This window comes from Diorhabda sublineata, chromosome 11, assembly GCF_026230105.1.
Source record: "Diorhabda sublineata isolate icDioSubl1.1 chromosome 11, icDioSubl1.1, whole genome shotgun sequence".
NCBI lineage: Eukaryota > Metazoa > Arthropoda > Insecta > Coleoptera > Chrysomelidae > Diorhabda > Diorhabda sublineata.
In genome coordinates this window covers 10993475-11017138 of record NC_079484.1, presented here as the reverse complement: position 1 = coordinate 11017138, position 23664 = coordinate 10993475, and the positions used below count along the sequence as shown (strand labels likewise).

At 31.3% G+C, this 23664-nt stretch overlaps 1 protein-coding gene across 1 annotated transcript in view; it reads right to left on the bottom strand.

Moving 5' to 3' along the window:
- The window catches only part of LOC130450272 (serine/threonine-protein kinase SIK2-like), a 140024-nt gene that overhangs the window by 54961 nt on the left and 61399 nt on the right, over positions 1-23664 (bottom strand). Inside the window, exons 4-6 of the mRNA XM_056788588.1 lie at positions 20959-21074; positions 13060-13230; positions 2484-2607 (exon numbers count right to left, since the gene is read on the bottom strand). Coding sequence (XP_056644566.1) covers positions 2484-2607; positions 13060-13230; positions 20959-21074 — 411 coding nt within the window. The remainder of the gene's footprint in view (positions 1-2483; positions 2608-13059; positions 13231-20958; positions 21075-23664) is intronic.

Sequence of the window (23664 nt, the reverse complement as noted above, 5' to 3'; positions counted from 1 at the left end):
ATTCAGTGAGGATTTTCTCTGTTCCATTTTCTACAGTTCTGTTTGTTAACCGTTCCGTTTAAATAAAACGTAACTCCATTAGAAAAAATTATTTTTTTTATGAACTGCAAATCTGCGTTCATTTTGTTCATTATCAATTCATAGAATTCTTGTCTTCTGTCAAAATCATCTTCATTTAACTCCTGAACCAACTGAACTTTGTAAGGGTGGTATTTTTCTTTATGCAAAACTCTCAAAATAGATGATTTACTCACATCATTGTCGGCGGCAAGTTCTCGAATTGTCTTATGCTTATCTTTCCTCTATCTCTAGAAATACACCTAACTTTTTTTTTCAAATATTTTTTACATCTCCAGTTTCAAGAAACTTTTGTTTAATTTTACTAGCTGTAGACTGCGAAATGTATTGATCAGCTTATTAATTATTAAAAATTTCACAAATCTCCTTTGGAATTCTTGTTTTATTACCACAACCAATCTGAAATAAAATGTCTCATCTTTGAGTCTCGGACAAATGAGCCTCAATTGAATTTAATACGAGCACAAATATTAGACTTACATCTTCTAGTGACTAAATAACCCATGAGGACAAAATGTACGAGAATTCCAAAATCACCTCCCTTATTATCAAGAAGTGAATAGTAGTCATTTAATTTAATTGTAAAGTAGATTGAAAAATACTTTCTAAATATTATACGACATTATTATCTTCATTCTACGTAAAATTTTGTGATAGAGACATTATTAAAATTTTAAGTCTAAAAATTAATTTATTGCATCATATGCAATGAAAAAACTTTATATTGTTGAACAAAGCACTGAATTTCCTTTCCAACAAGATGCCACACGACCCTCTTACTTATTTAAAATTTTCAAGGGGTGCTAGAGGGAAATAATATTTTCATACTGTAAATTGTCAATTTAAGAATAAAAGTTTTTTTCACATAGTACATAATAACGCTAAAATTGAATTTATTCCATATATTATTTATCCTATCTACTTTCTATCATTTGTTTACTGCATCATCTGGTATCTCTCATATACAACCAACGCCATCTGTCCTATGTCACTAACGCATCTGTCATATATCACTAGCGTATCTGTCATTCGTCAGCATCATTTCGCAACAGTATATGACAGATGACACATAAGATGGGATCATAAAACATATGATATGGCAAATACTCCCACCAGTCATGAAGGTGAATAATAGGGTGAAAAAGTATGATAACCAATTTGAAGCTATACTCCTATATGACCAGGGTCATGTTAAAAATGTTTAGATATTCAAACACTAAAAGATTATTGTGAATAAATCGAATATTGAGTGAATTTATCAATATATTTCTATCTAACTCTATACATTTCTGACCAGTACTCATTTGAAATTTGTTGAGTTTCCTTTACATATGCCGTTGTAACTGTGAAATCGTCGATCATTTCGCGATATATCGATTAAAACTTTTCATGGATTCCCATCGCAATGGTCTTCATATAACCGTTTTTCGAGAGAAGGCAAATACTATTTCCTTCTTTTCCCAACACTACATGAGCGTCAAATTTTTCTAAATGGCAATTCCCATTTGAAGCACCAAACTGTCGACTGCTTTTTGGATTTAGGATAGTATAAATACAACTACAATTCATCAGTTTAATGACATTATAAACTGCTTGTGTATCAGGCACCCATCTTCGACATCACTTTGTTAGATGTGAGTGATCTTCAACAATTGTTTGTACGGCTGCCGATCTCATATATACAGTCTTCTCGATTTTGTTCTTCGACATCATCAGTCTACAGTTTTCTTGAATGTTTTTTAAGGTAACTACAGTAGCTAATCGACTACGACGAGGTTCTTCTTCTGCATGCTAATTAAAAACTATTGCTAAGAGTCAGATTACCTAAAATTGTTCAGCTCAGATTGATGAAACCCTACTGGTTAGGGTTATTTTGATTGACTTCTATTTTAGCAAAAATTTCAAAAATTCCTTCAACTTGCAGTTACGTATCTACGCTCGTACTGAACTGATCAAGATTTTATTCCTGATATAAACACAACATATATCAAATATTTCACATAGAAGATTAATTTAAATGACGGTATTGCAGCTGGTACAAAAATTTAAAAGACCCTTGTATATATTTTTGTGTCTAAGAAGCTTATCTCAAGCAAGATCTTTATTTTTACGATAAACGTAAACAAATATTTAAAGAGATTGACCAATTTGTTCGAAAACCTCTTTAAATGCACTTGTTGATACAATCTTGAACAATGTATCATTTTTAGTGTCTGTGGAATATTATAGACCAAATGATTGATAACATACAGATAAAAACATCTCAAATATGAAGTAACAAAAAGTGGAATTGATTTTTTAATTTGCTAGTGATATTGTCATTATCAACAAGATAATGTCTAATGTATAAAAATAACAAATTGATTATATTGCATAGAAACTATAATAAAATGTCATAAACATACCTGAACTCATAAAATATGGGATTCTAAATCTACCGGATAGAACTCTATCTCGAAGAGCTTGTAATGAACAGCCATCAAATGGTAGAGCTCCACATACTAAAACGTATAGAACTACACCCAAGCTCTGTAAAAAGAATTACTGTTAGTACCAATCAAATTGAATTATTTAAACAATGTATTCGAACTATATATTACTATTTTGTCACGTGTTCTGTGCATATTTTCCTATTCATTTCAGTTATCATGGATGTTATGCCCATGTCGGTAATAATATATCAATATTGGATATATTAATCTAGTAATTTGGTTCCCTTACTTTTGTTCTCTTATTTTTGTATTCTATGAAATATGAGGGCTGTTACTTAAGTTTGGAGATAGACAATTGGATGTAGCTTTATTGTTTTTCAAAATATTCTCCATTAAGTTCAATACACTTCGCATATCTTTGAACCAATTACCAAAACATTTTTCCCATTCCATCAACTGCTTCTTCAGGTATAGAAAAATGTTGACTTCGCAATCTATATTTGATCTGCGGGAATAAGAAAAAAACATTGGGTGCCAAACAAGGCAAATGACACATCTTGTTCGATGTTTTGAGTGTTCAGAAACGTTTTTGTTTGAACTGATGTGTGAGAGCTCGCATTGTTGTGATGGAGAATGATTCGCCTTCTGTGACTTTTTTCCCTGATTTTTTTTAACAATTCTGGCAAAAAATGTTGGTATACAATTCATAATTGACTGTTCTACATGTACTCTAATGGAACGTTGGGACATTCACAGTTATTCCAAAAAACAGGCGGTCATTTGCTTCCAATTACTTCGTGTTCGAATAACTTTTGTTGGATTTAGCTCGTCTCAATTTCACGGTATTTTACATGATAATCTTACAATATCCGTTACAGCTTTCTATGCACACGATAGATGTTTTCGGGTCTGATCAACCGCCTATATTGGACGACCTTCACAAAGTTTATCCTGTAGAAAAGTGCCACGGTTGAATTCGGAAAATCAGCAAAACACGGTGACTCGAGGTCGTGCTTCATCACGCCAAAGCGGTTTAATCGGCACAATGTTGTTGGTTTAATCCACGTCGAAAGTCATATAAAATCGTCGCACTAAAATTTTCGCAATTTATTTTCATTTTTTGACCAAGAAAAATGTTACAAGTATCTGTAAACAAATCAAATTGCACTCATATGACAACACGTTCTGAGCACGTTCACCACTAAAAATGTCAAACTTTATGATGGTAATGTTAGATTTGACGTATTCATATCAGTGTTGCCATATGTCAAAACTTAATTAGAAATCCTCGTAATACTTCTCGAGGAATCAGTTACTTTTCTTTTCTTTGGTAGAGATTTTGCGGAGAAAAATTGTTATAGCACGCCCAAAATTGGCAAAAACTTTCAGGATAATGAGTATTTGAATAAGAAATACGAGGATGTATTGATTTCTAGTTCGCCTAGACCAGTTCCATGCATAAATAAAATATTGCGTTACCATAGCAACGAACAATAATTTATTAGAAGTGTCAGTGTAAAGTTTGACGTCAAAAAAGTAAACCAGAGTTACGCAATAAATTAAAAGAAAAAAAATGTCCACCGAAATTGTGAAAATCGAAAAATTGGAGTATCGATCCATCATCAAGTACCTGTATTTAAAAGGGTTAAGAGGTAAGCAGATTTACGAAGATATGCTTAATACCCTTGGTGATCAATGTCCTAGATATTCTAGGGTACGTCGCGTTCTATTGTGCTCGATTTGAAAACGATGTAAACTTCTTAAGCCGAATTGTTACTATGGATGAGACTTCTGTACATTTCTACGATCCAAAGCAACAATCGATGGAATGACGACACTCTGGTTCTCCAAGACCTAAGAAGTTTAGTGTCCAAAAATCTGCTGGAAAAGTTCTTGCTTCAGTTTTTTGGGATTGCCATGGAGTAATCATGATTGATTTTTGGATAATGGTAGAACAATAACTGGAGATTACTATTCGACATTATTGACCACACTACGGGAAAAAACTAAAGAAAAAACGCGGAAAGCTATCCAAAGGTGTTTTGTTTTTCCAGGACAACGCCCCTGCACACAAATCTCATGTTTCCATGCCAAAAATTCTTGATTTGGGGTTTGAATTACTAGAACACCCCCCTTATTCACCAGATTTGGCTCCGTCCGACTATCATCTCTTTCCTCAACTGAAAATAAGTTTAAAAGGTCGTACATTTTTTTCCAACGAGGAGGTAATAAAATCTGTGGAGATCTGGTTTGCAGAGCAAGAAGAAACATTTTTTTAAAGGTCTAGAGACATTGTAGGTTCGCTGTAATAAATGTTTCCAATTGAGAGGAGAATATGTTGAGTAAGAAAATATTTTGAAATTTGAAATTATTATAGGTTCTATAGTAGGCTAAGAATTTTCCAATATATCCTCGTATTGTATCAAGTTTAAAATAAAAAACTTATAATGAGAACCTGAATGTGGAACATTTATTGTCAATTGTATAAAAAAGCAAGCTACTTAATAACTGTCCCAAACAATATTGTCTTCCCACTAAACGAAAATTGTAATATTGCAGTCATGTACGTTTATTTTCCAATCAAAGTCTTAGTTGTAGCCGTAAAGCTGGTTTTTAATTAGTTTCAACTAACCTTTCCCTTATTTTCCAAGTGACTTCTTAAAATCGATGAAATTTTTGATCATTCTTCGGAACATTCTTAAGAAGTATGCGGTTTTTAATTGTAGGAAACAAAAATATTATTATTATTATTATTATTATTATTATTATTATTATTATTATTATTATTATTATTAATAATATTACTATTATTTTTCTTATAATTATTATTATAATCTTTATTTTCTTGACTGGAGCAAATTTGCCGGAATTTTACAGTAAAAGTTGGAGATAATCTTAAATGTGCGTTTTAGATGAAAAGTAGAAGTGTAGAGGAATCAGTATCAAGTTTTGGGTTTACGGTTTTCTGATTAGAAATCAAGAAATTATGCATCTGCAAAAATGCGTTTCTGTTGTGTAATTGAAAATTTTGTTGTTCTGAGGTGTTTTGAGACATTGTCCAAATATCTTCCTTTTCCATGTAGATTTTATTTTCAAAAATTAACGGGTCACATGATGCGATATTTTTAGACCTATTTTTCTGTCCCCTTCTCTTATTTAAAACTAATAAAAAAAATAGTTCTACAGTAGAATGGAAAATAAATTGAAGTTATTCAAATTTGTTTCCTGCACTGCGGCCATACCGCAGTGGCGGAAAAATATGAAGGCAATCTTAAATTTTGGCGTTCAATCGCTTATTGTGAGAAAACGGCTCATTAACGCCAAAACGCGGAACTACTAATTATTATAAATCTTAATATTGAAAACACAATTTGTTGCATTCTGTAGACTAGTAAGAATTGCCGGTCCAGTGGAGTTATCTTTATTATTTTATATTTTCAAAAAATTAAAAATGCTACAAAAAGATAAAAAAGGTTTAAATTTTATTTGATGGACTATTTCGTAAATATTTATTTACCTGTAATAACAATAGTTATAACCTCCGAAGTAAAAAATTATCTAATAAGGTTAAAATTTGCATAATTGCAACACTTTCAAAACTAAAATGCGTGCGGGAAAGTGGGTTGAAACGCACGGTCGTAGAAGAAATAATTTTTGAAGGAAATTTAATAAACTTTCATTCAATAATGACAGTTTCTTACGTCTTTCTGTATCCTAGGTATAATCAGAAAACGAATTGTTTAATTTTAATGTCAAACATTTTTTATCTCTCGTCATCCTTTTTTAGACAAAAAAATGCATCTTATAAGAAAAGTGTGCCAATTTTCAGCGTGTTATAACACTTTTTACACTTCTAGCTATTTTTTGCCTTTGATTTCTGTTCTACTACACACTAAGTCTGCAAGTTTAGATGATAAGAACAATAAAAGATTTTCTAACCATTTAAAAAATGTATAAAACAAACGAATGAAAATATTCGAGGGTTTCAGGCAGTACTGAACACTGCTTACACTACCACTACACCAAGGCTCAATTCCACCAACGGTTCCAGAAATTTCAACTTAGTCTCAGGTAGTGATAGTTTAGGTGCTACAATAAGATGGGGATATGCCAGATCGCATAGTGGTTTTCCATTTGATTTTAAGTTTGATTTGATGTTTATTGATGATCATCCTCGATATATAGCTTCCATGCGCCTCTTCCATTATTCGAAACAATTCAGGAAACTAGTTCCTTCAGTAAGACCGGCGTTATTACCTTTTATAATGAGTTTAAGTTATTTTTTTTCATGAAAAATTAAATACAGAAATTGAAGAATATGTGGGTTTGTTAGACGTTCAGATGTTAAGTGAGCCCTTAAATGTTCCTGTTCAAAATACTGACAAATGACGCAGGATCCTAATAAATTATTGAATATACAAAACATATTATGGTTAAAAACTTTTTCCCGTAAATCTTTTCAAGTTTTTCCTTATACAAAATACCAAATATAACAAACAGGAGCACAAAAAATTGTGTAGAATTTCTCCATTTTTCTCCGTCCAAGGAATTATCATCGTACTCTATGAGAGAGTCACTGATCAGAAAAAAGGGGAAAAGAAAGAGATTCGTCTCGTCGGGAATTACATGTTTTACTAAATTTTATCGAAATTTTTTGCCACTACGGTGAAAATTGGCATATTATATTTCAGTTCTTCTCACAACATTACCAGGGGATCGACAGAATGCAAGAGTTTTTTCATTGTTCATGTCTAAAACTCTTTTTCATTCATATAGTGCAGAAGTTGATTATTAATTTTGATTAAAGTAATTATCTCTAATGTCGTTTCATCATCGCAATCGTATTTCGAACTCGAAATGGCTCCTAAGAGTTTAAATCAACTCTGATTCATTATTTCTATAATTTATTTGCTTTTAGAAATATTTATTTAGTAAGAAATCATTCAATTAAATTGATTGTTTAATTCTTTGAAGTAATATTTTATTGGAGATATGACAATATATAGTTCTCACCAGTATTTGCATATCATACTTCAATATTCATTATTACAATAATTAGAATTTCATAAATTGTATAATTGATTTATTAGTACTAATACCTTCCAAATTTTCGCAGGATAAAATTTCAAAGTATGAGTTTTGTATAGAATAAGTAAATACCTATCTAGTTCTTCTATTCTATAATATTCATTTTTATCAAAAGAAAAAGTCTCACAACAATATCAAATTGGAGAGAAAAATCATACGTAGGTTATTTATTTTACAAGTAAAGAACAGATTTTTTCCTTTCGTCAATGATTAAATTTTTCCTTTATCTGAGAGGTGCTTGGTGTAGTTTGGGGTCAATGTTGATTGGTGTCAGAGGTTTCGATCTCAAATAATTTTCAACCTACTATAATTTTTCACTCGCAAACTCCCAATGGAGCTGTACCTATATGATTCGATTTCAGTTGGGTGAATTGGGTCAGATATTCTCTTTTCAAGTTCATGAACCTATAAGGATGATTCATTGGTTGTAGTTTACACGGTTTATACTTCTAAATGTTTTTGATTCTAGGTCAAAAGGTCTAAGAATTAAGAAATTAAAGAAGTTCATACGGTTTTTATACCCCAGCTGAAGTTAGTTAGCTGAACAGTTAGCCAGAAGGAATAATGAAAATATTTTGTCACATTGGTTTAGAAAATACTTAATTACTTATAAAACTACATTAACTATTATAAACAATAACATCTTTATCATGTTTCGTTTTATTTTTCCTCAAAAACTCTCCGACAATCTTTTCGAATAACTTTCACAGATAAAAAACTCAATTTTTTATCAACAATCAGAATATTTTTTACATTCTATGGGTTAATTTATGGCGGGTGTTAGATAATCTAACATCTCTAATGTCTTGGTAAGGCTTACATCCAGTGATGTAACCTCTTGTACCTCATATTAGGTTTATTGGCCTACTTTATTTCAGTCTTTTCGTGTTTCGTAGCGTTAACAACTCCTCTAGTAGTGGATTTGGGTGCGTTTCTATAGTTTTGTGATCTTCGATAATCCTTTCTTGGATAACTTCTTGTACAGAGGGCACTCCCAGGTCCACGTGAATGGTGTGATTTGTTACATACATGGAGCGTCTACTAGCTGACGGATTATTTTAGATTGAGATCTCTGAATATTTTCATATGTCTATATAGGCTTGATGACAGATTTGTAGATAAAGACTTTGTTTTCAAGTGAGACTTTGGATTTTCTCCCTATCAACCAATGTAGTACTCTTTCTTTTATATCAAGTAGTTTTCTTTTTTTTTGGGATGTGTTGTTTCCAGTTAAGTTTTTTGGATTCCTAAGTATTTGGCACTATCTGCTTGAGGTATTTCCGTATTGTTTAACTTGACTGGTGGATATGTACCCTTACGTAGTGTGAATGTTACATTCATTGATTTGGTTTCATTAATTTTAATCCTCCATTTTCGTAGCCACTCCTGTAATTGGTCAAGATGATCTTGGCCTTTTTTGCTGGTGATTGTAGTTTTTGATCTGTAGAAAGGATAACTGTGTCGTCAGCAAAAGTTTCTGTTGTTGTATACTGTGTCTCTGGTATATCTGATGTTTACAGTAAGTAAAATAGTGGGCCTGTACGCTACCCTGTGGCAACCCTGCTGCTATAGTAAAATTTTCGGACTTTTCCTCATTAACTTTTGTATGGAAGCTTCTGTTGGTTAAGTAAGATTTCAGAAGTGGATAGTAGTTTGGGGGAAGGGTAGTTTCAATTCTGTATAGCAGCCCTTGATGCCACACTCTGTCAAAATCCTATCCAATATCAAGAAAAACAGCAGAGCAGGATTTTTTGTTTTCCAGGGTTTTATTTATTTTCTGCGTGAGTCGGTGGACTTGTTGCACTGTCGAATGTTTTTATCGGAATCCAAATTGATGGCAGGGGATCCAATTCTGTTGAGGTAAGTCTTCAATTATTCTATGTAGGAGTAATTTCTTAGGAGCAAGAAGACATTGTAGGTAGAAGACTTATTGGACGGTATGATGACACTTTGGTTGGGTCTTTGCCAGGTTTACCAATTAATATGATTTGTGCAACTTTATATGATTTTGGCCAGTATCTAAGTCTCAGAATTGCATTGTTGATGTATTTTAGCATGACTACCTCTTTTTATGGCAATTATTTCAGCATTTTGGTGGTTATTAGGTTAGAGCCCGGGGCTTTTTTGGGGTTAGTAATTTTATTTCAGTGCGTACTTCTTTTGTATGCTTTTCAATGCTTTTATAGGGCTTCTTGTATTTATTGCAGTTGCTAAGTTTTGCTCTACTTCTCTGTCTCTGTCCCGTGACTTAGTGGCTGGAAGACTGTAGTGAGATGATTCTCAAATAAATCTGCTTTTCTTTGTCGCTTTTAGCCCACTGTTCATGTTCGTTTAAAACTCAATTTGAGGAACTTTTCTAACTTTACGGATCAATCGGTCAACAAATTTTAGTTTTATTTCTATAATATTTGAAATATTATTTATACATATCGATAGGCATCACAATTCTTTTTTAGCGCCTTCTTAATGGTTTTCATGGGTCACAGTTTAATGTGTGAAGGAGCTAGAATAATGTTTTTTGGATACACCAACGACTCATTGCAGGCATTTTGTTTGGAGTGTACACGTTTCGAATGGATCATTGTTTTCTTATATAATCATGCTCTCAGACACTGCTATACCACAGTGAAAGAAAGTAAGAGTATACGGTACATTCACCCTGTAAACTCAATAACAATCCTATGACTTTGAGGTCATTACCAACTTTCCATTTCGTATTTCTGCTCTATTGTACTTTATTGTACTTATTGATTCATAGCTCTCTTTACAAGTTACTGCATATCCTATTGGTATAGGTTTTCACAACATTGGTGAACCAAATAAAAGAAATGCTTCATCTCCGACCAATCATTTTAGTAAAACGATTCTTGAATTTTTGAAAAACACTTGAACTTGGTTCACAATAGTAGTCACCATGTAAGGTAGTTTAAAAAATGGGTTGAAGAAGAAAAATGTTACGAGATAAAATATGTTTGCTATCACTTTTAGGTTTAAGGAAGGAAGGTTGACACACTTTTATAAAAATTTGTATTGGAGTATATGAAAAAGTCGAAATGTGTAAGTCAGCGATATAAAACAAAGTAATATTCTAGTTTAATAGTCTCGGGAAGTTTTTCTGTCTTTCAATTTTGTCTCTATGCAACAATTTTATCTCGCAAAGTGTGTGATGAAGGGTGGCAAGCCCAAAAACAGGAACAATCAAGATGCAGAATTTTCAGAAAAATATATGTGCAAGTCGTCCAAGACCTAATGAGATATGTTCGCAGAAAATTATGCCTAGTTGAGGATCACGAGCCATAAATTTAATTAAACATAATTTTGGGCCAAAACTGTAGGACATACCTTAATTAATTTTTTTTTGAATAAACAAAATATCAAGTATTAGATTGTGGAAATACATTCTCTCAGCAAAACAAATAACGACTGTTGTTCAGTCTGTATATTGTCGGTCCAATTTTCTTTCATGTCTGGTGCAGAAATATAATGCTTCCGATGCAAAATTTCAGCAATCCCGCGGGACAGATAGAACATTGTAATAATTTGATATTATCAAGAATTAAAAACAATATAAGAATGCATTTTGTAGCTTAAAGATATGCATGAATTATTTTGAATCAGTGTAGAGAAAACAATTTTTAACGAAATATCTTAACTTAGTAAAAATGAAAAAAAAATAAGCAAAGATCGCTCCAGATCTGTTATTGATTCATTAGTTAACTAGGAAAATGAAAAATTACTTTTTGCTTGTAGTTGCTAAAATTTTTAAGACATCTAATTGAGTTAATTGAATCGTTTACAAATGTGCTAGAGACTAATATGTAGCTAAATAAAGCAGATAGAAGGTATTGTATAAATTTTGGCACTAGTATCAGATATAAGGGATTAATATATGATTCCAGTAACTTTTGACGATACTGACCCGACATACGCTAAAAATTAATACATAAATCTACGATATCATCTTAATTTTGAATAAATTGTTAAATAGGAGGGATCGTTACCTACCCAACGATTTGTGGATCTTGTTTATTGACAGCTAGAAATATAAAACATTTAAAGGTGTTCCATTAATTTCAACATTTCATGGCTATTTCTCTACGACTTTTTTATTTCTATTGTGTACTTTGTAAACGCGGGGACTCTCAAACGTATGAATTAGTTATAGAATATTATAAGTTCACTGCAGGCCAAATTTTAAGACCACCTCAATTGAAGTAGGAAAATTAAATACATATCTAATAATATATTAAGTGTTTAATTAAACTGTTAAATCATCTAATAAAACACTTTTTGAAAAGTGTAAAGAAATATGAACAGTCCATGCTAAAAAGGCTATAATTAGCTAAACTAAAATTTTGGCACACAGACAATCAATTTGTTGATAGTGTCTAGTATATTGTTCTAACTATCGCATGAAGCATTCCACATTTCTTCTCGCGACGACAGACCACAATTACGGAGGTTTTTATCATCCTTTTCCCATAAAAATTCAATGGGATTGAGATCCGAGCTGTGAGGAGGCCAAACCTTGTTTCTCGTTTTCTTCTAAATATTGTCTGCATAGTTTGGAACTATTCTCGAGATAATTAGTCTGTTGGAAAATGGATCCATCTTCAATTAATTATAAATCCCAAGTAACGGCATTATGTTCTTAAATTTTTTTGTACTATTCCTTTTTCAAAATTCCGTTTAATTTTGATAAAATCCCACCATCCCGTTCTTGGGTACTGCGTCAAAAGTAAATTCTTTTGAACCAAATAACTTCAACTTGGATTCATCGGTCCATTGATCTTTTTTAAAATCCTCCTAAAGCCAATCTCAATAAGCAAGGGCCCACTGCATCCGTTTTTTCTTATTTTGTGGATTAGCAAAGGTTTTCGAACGGCGACACAACCAAATCACCGTTTTACTGTAGTCAATGATAAAGGTTTAACTCGGGTATTATTCACTTCAACGCGGATTTTTGGTGCTGTTAAGCTTGTTGGTAACAATGAAATTATCTTCACTTGATGTAGTAGTTCTCAGCTTTCCTGAGAGTGGAAATCTCACGTTCGGATTTACCTTTATTATGTAAAACAATGATGACAGAAAGCACTTCACTCACTGTTAATTTCGCCTCCACTGCAGAAACCACAAGGTTAGACTAATTGAGATTGTTTGTAACAACAAACCGATGCAACCTCAGGTAATAATAAGTCGAGAGCACGTGTTTTTAGATATTATTTAATACTTATTGACCGATAGGAAACAAAATCAGAGCAATTAGTTTGTAGCACATCACGATAATAATATTACGACTCTACCTCCTGGCTTTAACGGTGTTGGAAAACAATTAAACAAAGAATTTGGAAGTAATTGAAAGAATGACTTTTTTCTTTACAATTGATAGATGAATATGTTGTTTTGATGTGATCTTAAACTTTTGGTCGGCAGTGTATATTTACTTAAATTAAATACTTACCCATATATCAATTTCCGGACCGACGTATTTTTTTCCTTCGAAAACCTCAGGTGCGGCATAAGGGGGCGATCCACACCATGTTGATAATTGACCACCGACGGTATAATAATTGGAAAATCCGAAATCAGCTATTTTTATATTATTATTTGAATCTAAAAGAAGATTTTCAGCCTGTAACAAAAACAATGAGTGTGATTCCAATTTAATTACTAGTTTCAGTTGATACAAAGGAAAGTATTAAATAAACAATGAAATAATGTAATATTGGAATGGAAATTTTAACAAAATTTCAAATAGAAAAAAACAAAAAATAGAAATAGTACGTTTTACAAGTTACTGAATTTACAGAGTTTCATAATTTTATTCTGTAAATGTTATAAGAGTATGTAGAAGAAAACAAAAGAAAGTAGCATCGCAAAAAAAATAATCAGTAAAATCATGAAGTAATACTCAAAATATTAGAATATTTTCATAATGTCCGAGATAAGTTTGAAAACTTGAAAATATTATCTATTCAAACAACTACTAATTATCTCACCACTCCTGATTAGGATCTGTTAATATATAGTCAAGTGTTACAAAGTGTCCCTTATTTTACTCTTAATTACTGTATTGTTTCGTATTACTTAATTTTTGTTTTATATTAATATGACTAACTGAGAACCAGTAATTTACCTACCTTATTTCTAATTATTATTGTATTAGTTGAGATTTATTGTACACTGTCCGGTTCTTATAGGAACCAACGTTATAATTAAGCGATTCCAAGTGTCCCTTACTTACACATGAAGTTCCACTAACATATCAAATTACTTAGTTTTATTTCATACAATATAATACAATAAATACACTGGTCATCACGTTAGCAAAATTGAAAAGAAGTTTCGTGAAACATGTAAAAAATATCGAAAAACCATGTAAAAATGTTTAATTTACTGAAGATAAAAATTTAGACATTGAGAAATGCCCGCGTAAGACAGCTCGAGAACTTGCCGTCGACAATGATGTATGCAAATCACCTATTTGTAGAGTTTTGCATAAAGAAAAATACCACCCTTACAAAGTTCAGTTGGTTCAGGAGTTAAATGAAGATGATCCTGACAGAAGACAAGAATTCTGTGAATTGATGATGAACAAAATGAACTCAGATTTGCAGTTCATAAACAAAACAATTTTTTCTAATGGAGTTACGTTTTATTTAAACGGAACGGTTAATAAACAGAACTGTAGAAAATGGAGATATCATTAATAATAAAATTATTGGCCCTTATTTTGTGAAGGCATAGTTAATGGTTTATCCAGATTATTTTATCAACTTCTTAGTGTCTACATTACAAAGACTTTTTCCTGGTGCTAATCATCCAAATCTGATAGATCGATTCTATTTACCATCAACAAGACGGAGTTCCACCGCATTTTGCACGTGCAGATAGAAATTATTCAAACGACGTTTTTTCAAAAGGTAGATTGGAAGACATGGAATGATCGAATGGCCGGCTAGATCCCCCGATTTGACTCCCATTGATTACTTCTTATCGAGTTATTTAAAATTTTAATAGACCAGATAATATTCCTGATTTAAAAATGAGGAATACAGAAGAAATTAACCAAATAACTCCTAAGGTTATACCAAAATATTGTACGAGAATTTCAAAATCGCCTCGCTTATCATCAAGATGTGAATGGTGGTTATTTTGCACTTGAACATGCAATTTAATTGTAGAGTACATTGAAAAATACATTCTAAATATTATGCGATATTATTATCTTCATTCTACGTAAATTTTTGTATCATCAAAATTTTACATCTTAAAAATTAATTTTCTCAGTTATGATTGCACCAAATTTAAGAAAAACTTTACCAAAATCCCTTGAAAACACACTCATACACACACAACGCCCTTCATTATTTAAAATTTTCGAGGGGGTGCTTATAATTCAGAAGGGATGCTGGAGAGGGATAATATTTTCATACTGTAAATTGTCAATTTAAGAATAAAAATCGACCTGTTTCAGACAAAAACAAGAAAAACATGTTTATAAAGCAGTTGAACTTAACTTTGATAACTTTTCAAATTTTAACGATTTTCCTCTATGATCATAAAAAATCGAAACAAAAACGAAAACGAGAAACTGCTGGTTCAAAATAAAATGGACATAATATGGAAAGGATCCTACCCGAATATTTTATAAAGAAAAACTTTCCGATCCAGAATTTCAATCTACTCACATTAAAAAAAATCTCCAAAATGACTGCTAGTGGGTTACGGGATAATGATGAATTTCTTTAAAAAGAAAAAAACCCAAAACCTGCTGTCTTGTGTATTCCTGCAGCTCACCATTCATTTTATGAAAATTTGAGTTTTACGTAAGAAGTCCCAGAAGTTCTTCAGATGTCGAAAATACTGAGACAATTTTGCGTTCAATTTAGTTTCTTAAGATTAAAAGTTTCAAAGTTGCTAATTTAGGTTAGGTAAGTGAAAAGTTCAAAGCCACATAATAACATTTTTATAGCAAAAACATGATTTTTTTTCGATAAAATATTTTTGCAATACATTGGAGATTATTATAGTTAAGTTGAAACCTTCAAAATTTGAATAAATATTTCCGTAACAAAAGAAGATTTTAAATCCAGTTTACTTAAAGCATAGCTTCAGAGAATTAGAGCTTTCCACCACTAGGGAGACGGTATCTCAGATTCATTGACATGGAAATGAATTTCGAAAAGTTTCCAAATAGAGATGGGATTATATGAAACAGGGAATAGTATATTATTATATATATATATATATATATATATATATATATATATATATATATATAATATATATATATATATATATATAATATATATATATATATATATATATATATATATATATATATATATATAATATATATATATATATATATATATATATATATATATATATATATATATATATATATATATATATATATATAGAATCATAGATTCAATTATTTAATTCTAATGATTTTAGTTTGATGTTTAAATCATTATCATGGTAAATATTTCTGATTCCACTTCTTACTTCACAATATATGTTTTCCTACGACCACTTATGAAAATGATAGATTCTACACTCATTTTTACCTAAGGAAGTAGCTTATTTCACACATGTACTAATAAAACATACATGTACTGAAATGCTATATATATATATATATATATATATATATATATATATATATATATATATATATATATATATATATATATAAGGAGTTTGGAAACATTTCGCAATAGTTACTGATTTACACGAGCCGTGTAGCGGCAGGTGCTGAAACGTGAAGAGTGCGAAATACACTTTTTATTATAAAATATTTTATAACTAAAGAACAGAAAAAGAACTAATAGAACAAGAAATTTTTTGTAACTATATCAAATACCCAACAAGATCTAATTATTTATTAATGATTTTGTTTTACTTTTTTTCTGAGACGCCAGATTCATATTGTATTCGCGTATTCCCTCTATCGTTCGAGACCATATATAACATAAGAAAATGAAGCATTTCAATACATGTATGTTTTGTTATTTTTTAGTACGTGTGAAATAAGCTACTTCCTTAGGTAAAAATGAGTGTGGAATCTATCATTTTCATAAGTGGTCGTAGGAAAACATATATTGTGAAGTAAGAAGTGGGATCAGAAATATTTACCATGATAATGATTTAAACATCAAACTAAAATCATTAGAATTAAATAATTGAATCTATGATTCTATATATTTGAGAAACCTCAAATATGTAGAAAGAATTAAAAAAAATAATCTTGAACTAATGAAAAAATTGGAAATGGAAGAAACTTTAAAAATAACATCAATTAGCTAGATTTCAGAAATGTTTTAGGTGTCAAAACAACTCTTTCAAAGGAAAGGTAGAAAAGAAGTTAGTACAAAAGTATTAGTTTAATAATAATAGCTAAATTATTTTGAAATAAGATGAGAATGGATTATCTATAGTGGAATAAGTTTGACAAGTATTTATTATCTTAATAATGTCACCGTGTGCTGCTGTATTAATTCTATTGAGCATTTTTGGCAGGCTTAACATTTTTTTGTAACGTTTCAGGTTGTGATCCAAATACGTACAACAATATTGTAAATTTTGTTCCAGGATTTCTGTAATTTTGTAATAAGTTCATTTAATAATAGCCGTTGATAGTTTCTTCTTTTAATCCCAAAAAAATGTCTTTGCTTTCTTGGAACCGTTTCTCCATTCTAAGTCCATTGTTTTTACTTTTCTTTTATTTCGGATATGAAGTGATAGGTCTACGTTTCGTCCATGGTTATGAAAATGAGCAAAATCTACAAAATTTCTGGAGTCGTCACCTTATTCGGTCGACCACTGCGATGCTGAACTTCGTAGGTAGTACGGCTTCGTTTAAACTCTGCTAAACAATATTTTACTGTTGATACGAAGAAGTAGTCTCACCCAAAGTAAAATTTAGTTTAGCTTTTATATTGATTGTGCTAACGCCTTTCAAATAAAAGTTTCAAATCACATTCCGATGACCATTTTTTTTTTCATTTTCACTAATTCACTGAAAACGTTACTATTGAAGGCTGCCAAATGAATAATAAACAACGTGGCATCTTTAAACTTGAAGCATATACTGTATAGATTGTGTAGGTACTGCCATCTCTAGGTCAGACCAAGTACTTATGGGACCATCCTCGTATTATAAGAACAATATTGTATTTCATCATCAAATTCTAGATGTTTGGTTACTCTTTTATTTGTTTTAATCTAAGACCGTTCACATCAATGAAGTGCATCAAAATTTAACGTTCGAATCGATTGTTTCTTAACAATAACCTGAAGCGATTGAAAAAAATGTATTTCCAAATATTCCTTACCAAAATCTACACTCCTTGCACGATAGGACAGAAATATTTATTATTTTTGTTATGTTATTCCACAATTTATTCTGTACATTTCCATGATTTCAAAATGTAATATTACTTTCATAAATTTATCAGTTTTATTCAATAAAATCTCATTTTATCTCCAGCAACATACTAACATACGCACAAAGAAAATGCATTTCCTCTATGATTGAGCGTTACAGCTATACTTTCCCCATCCTTTTCACTTTGGTCTCTCCAACATAATGCTGTAATAAAAGTGGCTGATGCCCTCGAGAAGTAGTGTTAAAGTGCTCTTGTATCCTTTAGAAAATAGATAAAAAAATCAAAGACTAGAGGAAGTTCGTATTTCAATTTTATCTTTAGATGGAGTGTTAGGAAAGAATTTGAAAAAAGAAATAAACGATAATGTTTTATGTTTACTTATGTTGGTTTCTTAATAAATATGATCATATCTCGGTCGTGCAAATTAAAAATAGAAAAATTATAAATAAAATAAAAGTAATTACATCAAATATCGTCAACCATATTAATTTGTTGTTTTGACGTTAAATAACGAAATTCATGTGGACCATATAAATGATGACAGGGTGAAAAATGACTTTTGCTCGACTACAGAACGGGATTTTTCAGCAATACCTACAAGACACCTAAATAATAAATCTGAAATACAAAATAAAGTCAGTGCATAAGGAGAGTTCGGCAAACCTTGAATATCACGCAGATGATTGTTGATTCTTTTCGACTCAATCTATAAGTCTGGGTTATCACGGATCAATATACCTTTAGATGTTTGCAGTAGCGTAGATAGACATGGGCGAAGTGAGTCCACTACCTCGCTATAAAAGGAGCCTCGCTAGGTCTCCTTAAATGCTATACCATCAGGTCAAGAATTCTAGTTTATAACCTTAAAATATTCGTATATCAAAAAAAATTAATATTCAGTTTCTTCCTAATCTGAAGTATATAATACAACACATAAATCCCTTTTCCACTTTTTTTTATAAAGACCCCGTAACCTTTAGCATATTCAAACTTGGTTTGTGTGATTCTAGTGAATGAGCCGTTTATAAGGAAGTTTGCCTGTAGACAGGAGATTCCTCATTTTTATTTGAGTATCACTTAAGTCCGTGTTCATTTCGTACTTTCATTGTATGTCCTACAGAATCTATATTATAAAGCAATACAATCATTGGTCAAAATAAGTACCAAATATGTACCACAAATAGTTCCTAGATGATTAGAAAGATAAAACATACGTAAATTGAGATAACTACTCAGAATTAAGGTGGGATTTCTGGAACTGTTGGTGACATTCATACTGAAAACACTGTTTACAGCACCACTACACTAATACTCATAGTTGAACTGTCTAATGCGCGCTTCAATAACCAAGTTATCAAGTCTTCAGAGACTGAAAATAAACTGCTTCTCTGAAGACAACTTGGTTATCAAAGCGCGCGTCAGACAGTGTAATTGTGTGTTGGTGTAGTGGTGGTGTAAACAGTGTGTTCCGTGGGTAACTAGCCAGAATGTCATAATGTCTTAAGGTATTACTCCAAACATGTTTGCTGTGAAAGAAATCCACATAAATTCACACAAGTAACAATCTTATAATTGGAATGGTTACCGAACCGATATTGAAAACTGGACTGAGCTAATCCTCATAGTCACTCAATTCTATTTGTGTCTGCGCCATTATCCGGATCTATGAAGTTTGGCTGTGGTTAACAGTTTGGTGGTCTCAATTTCTGTTTGAAATACTAATTCTGTTGAACGATAAGGATCTATTATATTGTGCATTAGTGAAATAGCTAATTAGTCCTCCACAGGGTTAAATAACCTTTTTTGTGTCTCTGAAAATGCCACCAAGCACTTTCTTTATTTCTACAGTTAGACCAGAAACACCTATTAAAAGGAAATTGACTAATAATTTTGGCACATAATAGATTTTGACCATTTGTATTTTAATTTTTACTACTTTTCGAATGAACAATAATCTAAAATTCAAAATATTTGCCAAATAATAATCTTTTGAAGCGTTGTAACGACTTGGGTATAGTACTTGAAGACTGAGAAAGTGAAAACACGGAATCTCATGAGCCTTACGAAGAATTGCAGCTTTTATTATCTATTAAACTCCATTAGAGACACCAATCAGATGATTCAATACATAATTACAAATATATTGGATGGCATCTATCAGAATTATGTTGAATGTGCCTTTGGGTACAACTTCAGCAGAAAGGAGTTAATAATTTCCTATTGTTCTTAAAGCAGATTAAGCTGCATAAATTGATTTTAGAAAGTCATTACTAGTAGATTTTAGTAAAACAAAAAATGGAATAAATTGAGTATCGAGATGTCGTTAAATATTTGTTTTAACGACGAGCGTTCGGTATGGCTAAAAACTGCAGGAACCAGCGATATCATCGAAAAAGATCGCCAAATGGTACGTGACGACCGTCGAATTATCGGTATATCAAAAGAATGTATTTACGATAGACTGACTGAAGAATTCGAAAAATTTTCAGGGCACTGGATTGCAAAGGGCGAAAAAGGTAAACACAGTTTCATCAGCCGATAAATGATGGAGACCGTTTTTGTGGGATATTCATGGGATTGTGTTTATTGACCATCTGCAAAATCATAAAATAATATCAGGACTGTATTACGCATCATTGCGGTATTTGAAGAGAAAGGATCGGTGATTGACATGGTCGAAGTTCACGAGTTGTAATTCGAATTGGTCGAAGACTCATAGTATTCACCAAATGCGGTTCAAAGCGACTTTTTTCTGTTTCATAATTCTAAACTTTGACTTGCAAGAAAGGAATTTTCATCAGACTAGAACTTGATAGCGTAAGTAAATGCTTATTTTAAGGAGAAAGACGACAAATCGTATGTAGTTATATGGAGACTATGGTAGCAAATAATAGTGATTAGGGCAAAATGCTTTGTTTCTGTGTTACGTTGGAAACTTTTCAAACAACCCTCATATGACTTACCTTTAAATCTCTATGAACTATATTACGGTTGTGGCAGTATTCTACAGCTGACAAAATTTGCCAAAATTTATTCCTTGAATGGTCCTCAGTCATCCGACCATACCTAGCGATGTAATCTGAAAGAAAATAAATAAATTGGCAAAAATGGTTGAAGAAATTGCTGGGTTATGAACTGTATCAGTAACGTTACCTTTCAGTTCAACATATCACTTTATTTTCTTTAAATAATAGTAGTAATGAAAGGCTTAATGCGAACAAAAAGCTGGGGACACCTTGAAAGTGACGAAGATGCCGAATACGAATTATTTAATCATTGATTATTCGATAACAACAATTTGTTCATATTTTGTTGTTCAAAAACATAGTGTAACATGTATGTACAATATAATTTGGATTATTCGATAATGAAATTGCTTCGTGAACCTATACAATGTAGCCGATCTTCTTATGGTAACATTATCTTCATTTTTTTTTGTGAATTATCATTATTGAAAGTTGTGGGGATTAAATTTCGCTCAAATCAAAATGTCAAATTTGAAAGTACTTAAATATCCAAAAAATATTCTGTTTCACATGGAAATTATATTAATGAATTGTCTAAAACGATCCTTTTAATCAAAATAGAATATTGAGTACAATAAATACATTCATTTTAAGTGATTGAAGTTTAAAAAATATTTAAGGTGGTTAAGTATGCGTCACAATTAAAAAAAAATTTGTCGCTACATTGCAGATTCATTTACGACAAAAACAACGAAACAAAGCGAACAAATTTAATTACGTCATGAAACTATTAGGACATATGAAACGCTGATTATTAGAATGTAATAATAAAACAATATGCTATAACTTTGCTAAATGCTCTAGCTGTATAAAAATGAAAATATTATCGATACCTAGCAGTAATGTATACCCTTATTTCAAAATACGCATATTTTGATACCTTCTTACTGTTAAATGAGAAAAAATCATTTGGATATGACCCATTTGTCTTCAGAACCAGGAATTGAGTCTACCCTTGTAGAGCGTTGCTATAGTAAGCTGTCTATTTCACTGGCGAAATTATTTTTTTTTCGTTCATTTTTGAGGTTTAGGATTATTACAGAATTGCAAATAAGCCAGAACATCATTGAAGAAGAAACAGATTGTAAGGATTTCTCTACCTGCCAAATCGCCAACACAATGACTGACACATTTGTAGATTCTTAGCATTAGTAAATCATAGACACATCAATAAAAACATTTTATAAAGTACGGAATTCTTTTATTCTCACAATTTACTTCACTTCAAGTAGCTATAGCACTATCTATAGGTTACAAAAGTTAATGTTTATTGGGCAAAATCAGTTAAATAAAGGTTAGTATGTTACTCACACAAGCAGAGTATTTTCGATTACGTATAAGCTACTCTATGTCCTGTATGTGACAACATATCAGGTTGTGCTGGTGTGCTTAAATGCCGCTTTAACCTATTGCATATATGTAATTTGTGTTACACAAGCTTTCCTTAGGTAATTAAAGAAGTCGAAATTTAAAAAAAATGTTTCTAACTTCTAAACTAGAACATCAAAATTCCAGTGATTGATTATGTATATCCATACAATGTATTTGACAATTTAAAGGAATTGACATTACTAGGATTGCCACAAGAAAATGAGAACATAAATAGTTTCTTTTAGTAGCCTACAGTATTAGAATAGTTGTCTTGATAGTAGCCTAACACCTTGATAATAGTTGTCTAAATAGTAGCCTAACAGTAACAAAAACTTAGCCTGAAATAAAAATTTAGGGAGTTAACATACATCTTTTATAACTACTAGATTTTTTTCTTCCACTTCTACTACTTTTCTTCTATAATTTGAAAGTAGAAAAAAGTTTTTGCCATAAACTACAATATAATAAGGAATATTAAACAGAACTTGATGCATATTGAGAACATTAGTTTTCAGCAGATGAAAAAAACTCATGAAATATCAGAAGCATTTCAACATATTTGACATTTATGTTTGCATGACGGACTGCTTCCTTTTTGTTAGCATTCTGTTCTCTGCCGCTCATTCGTTCTACCGTACTTTGAGCCAATCTGATATCTTCCATATCATTAGTTTTTTTTAATCTTTTCTTTGCTTTTTCTAATAGCTTATTAGCTGGGCTTTCTTTTCTTATTATTGCAGCACAAATGACTTATCCTTGTTTTCTTTTTCTAATTTCTGTTTATCGATTCGCTTCTCTTCTCAATTTATTTTTGCTCTTTTAGATACTAGTGTCGATGAAAGGAGAAGTTTTGGAAACTCAAACTAACTTGAATAAAATAAAAAACACTACCATGAAGAGGTCCTATTTAAATTACACTAAAATCTATTATTTCAATACTAAGCACCTCCAGTATGGTTTTTGTCTGCAGCATCGAAATAAACATATAAAGGGCAGATTCATTTTTATACTCTTGAAGGACGACATAACACTATATTCAAAGACTCAGAAAAGGTCAATAATCAATAATAATATACCTTTCCTATTATTCATAATTAATCAGCAATTTATATACTGTCTGTTGCAAGTTTTATGCAGTCTACAACTTAACTATCTATAAAAGATGAAACCGGCACACACAAGTGGCATTCAAGATTTTTATTTTCCTGGTTCTAGGGATTTGGTCGCACAGTATTTAATATGCGGTAGAAATATATCTCGAATACGTAAAGT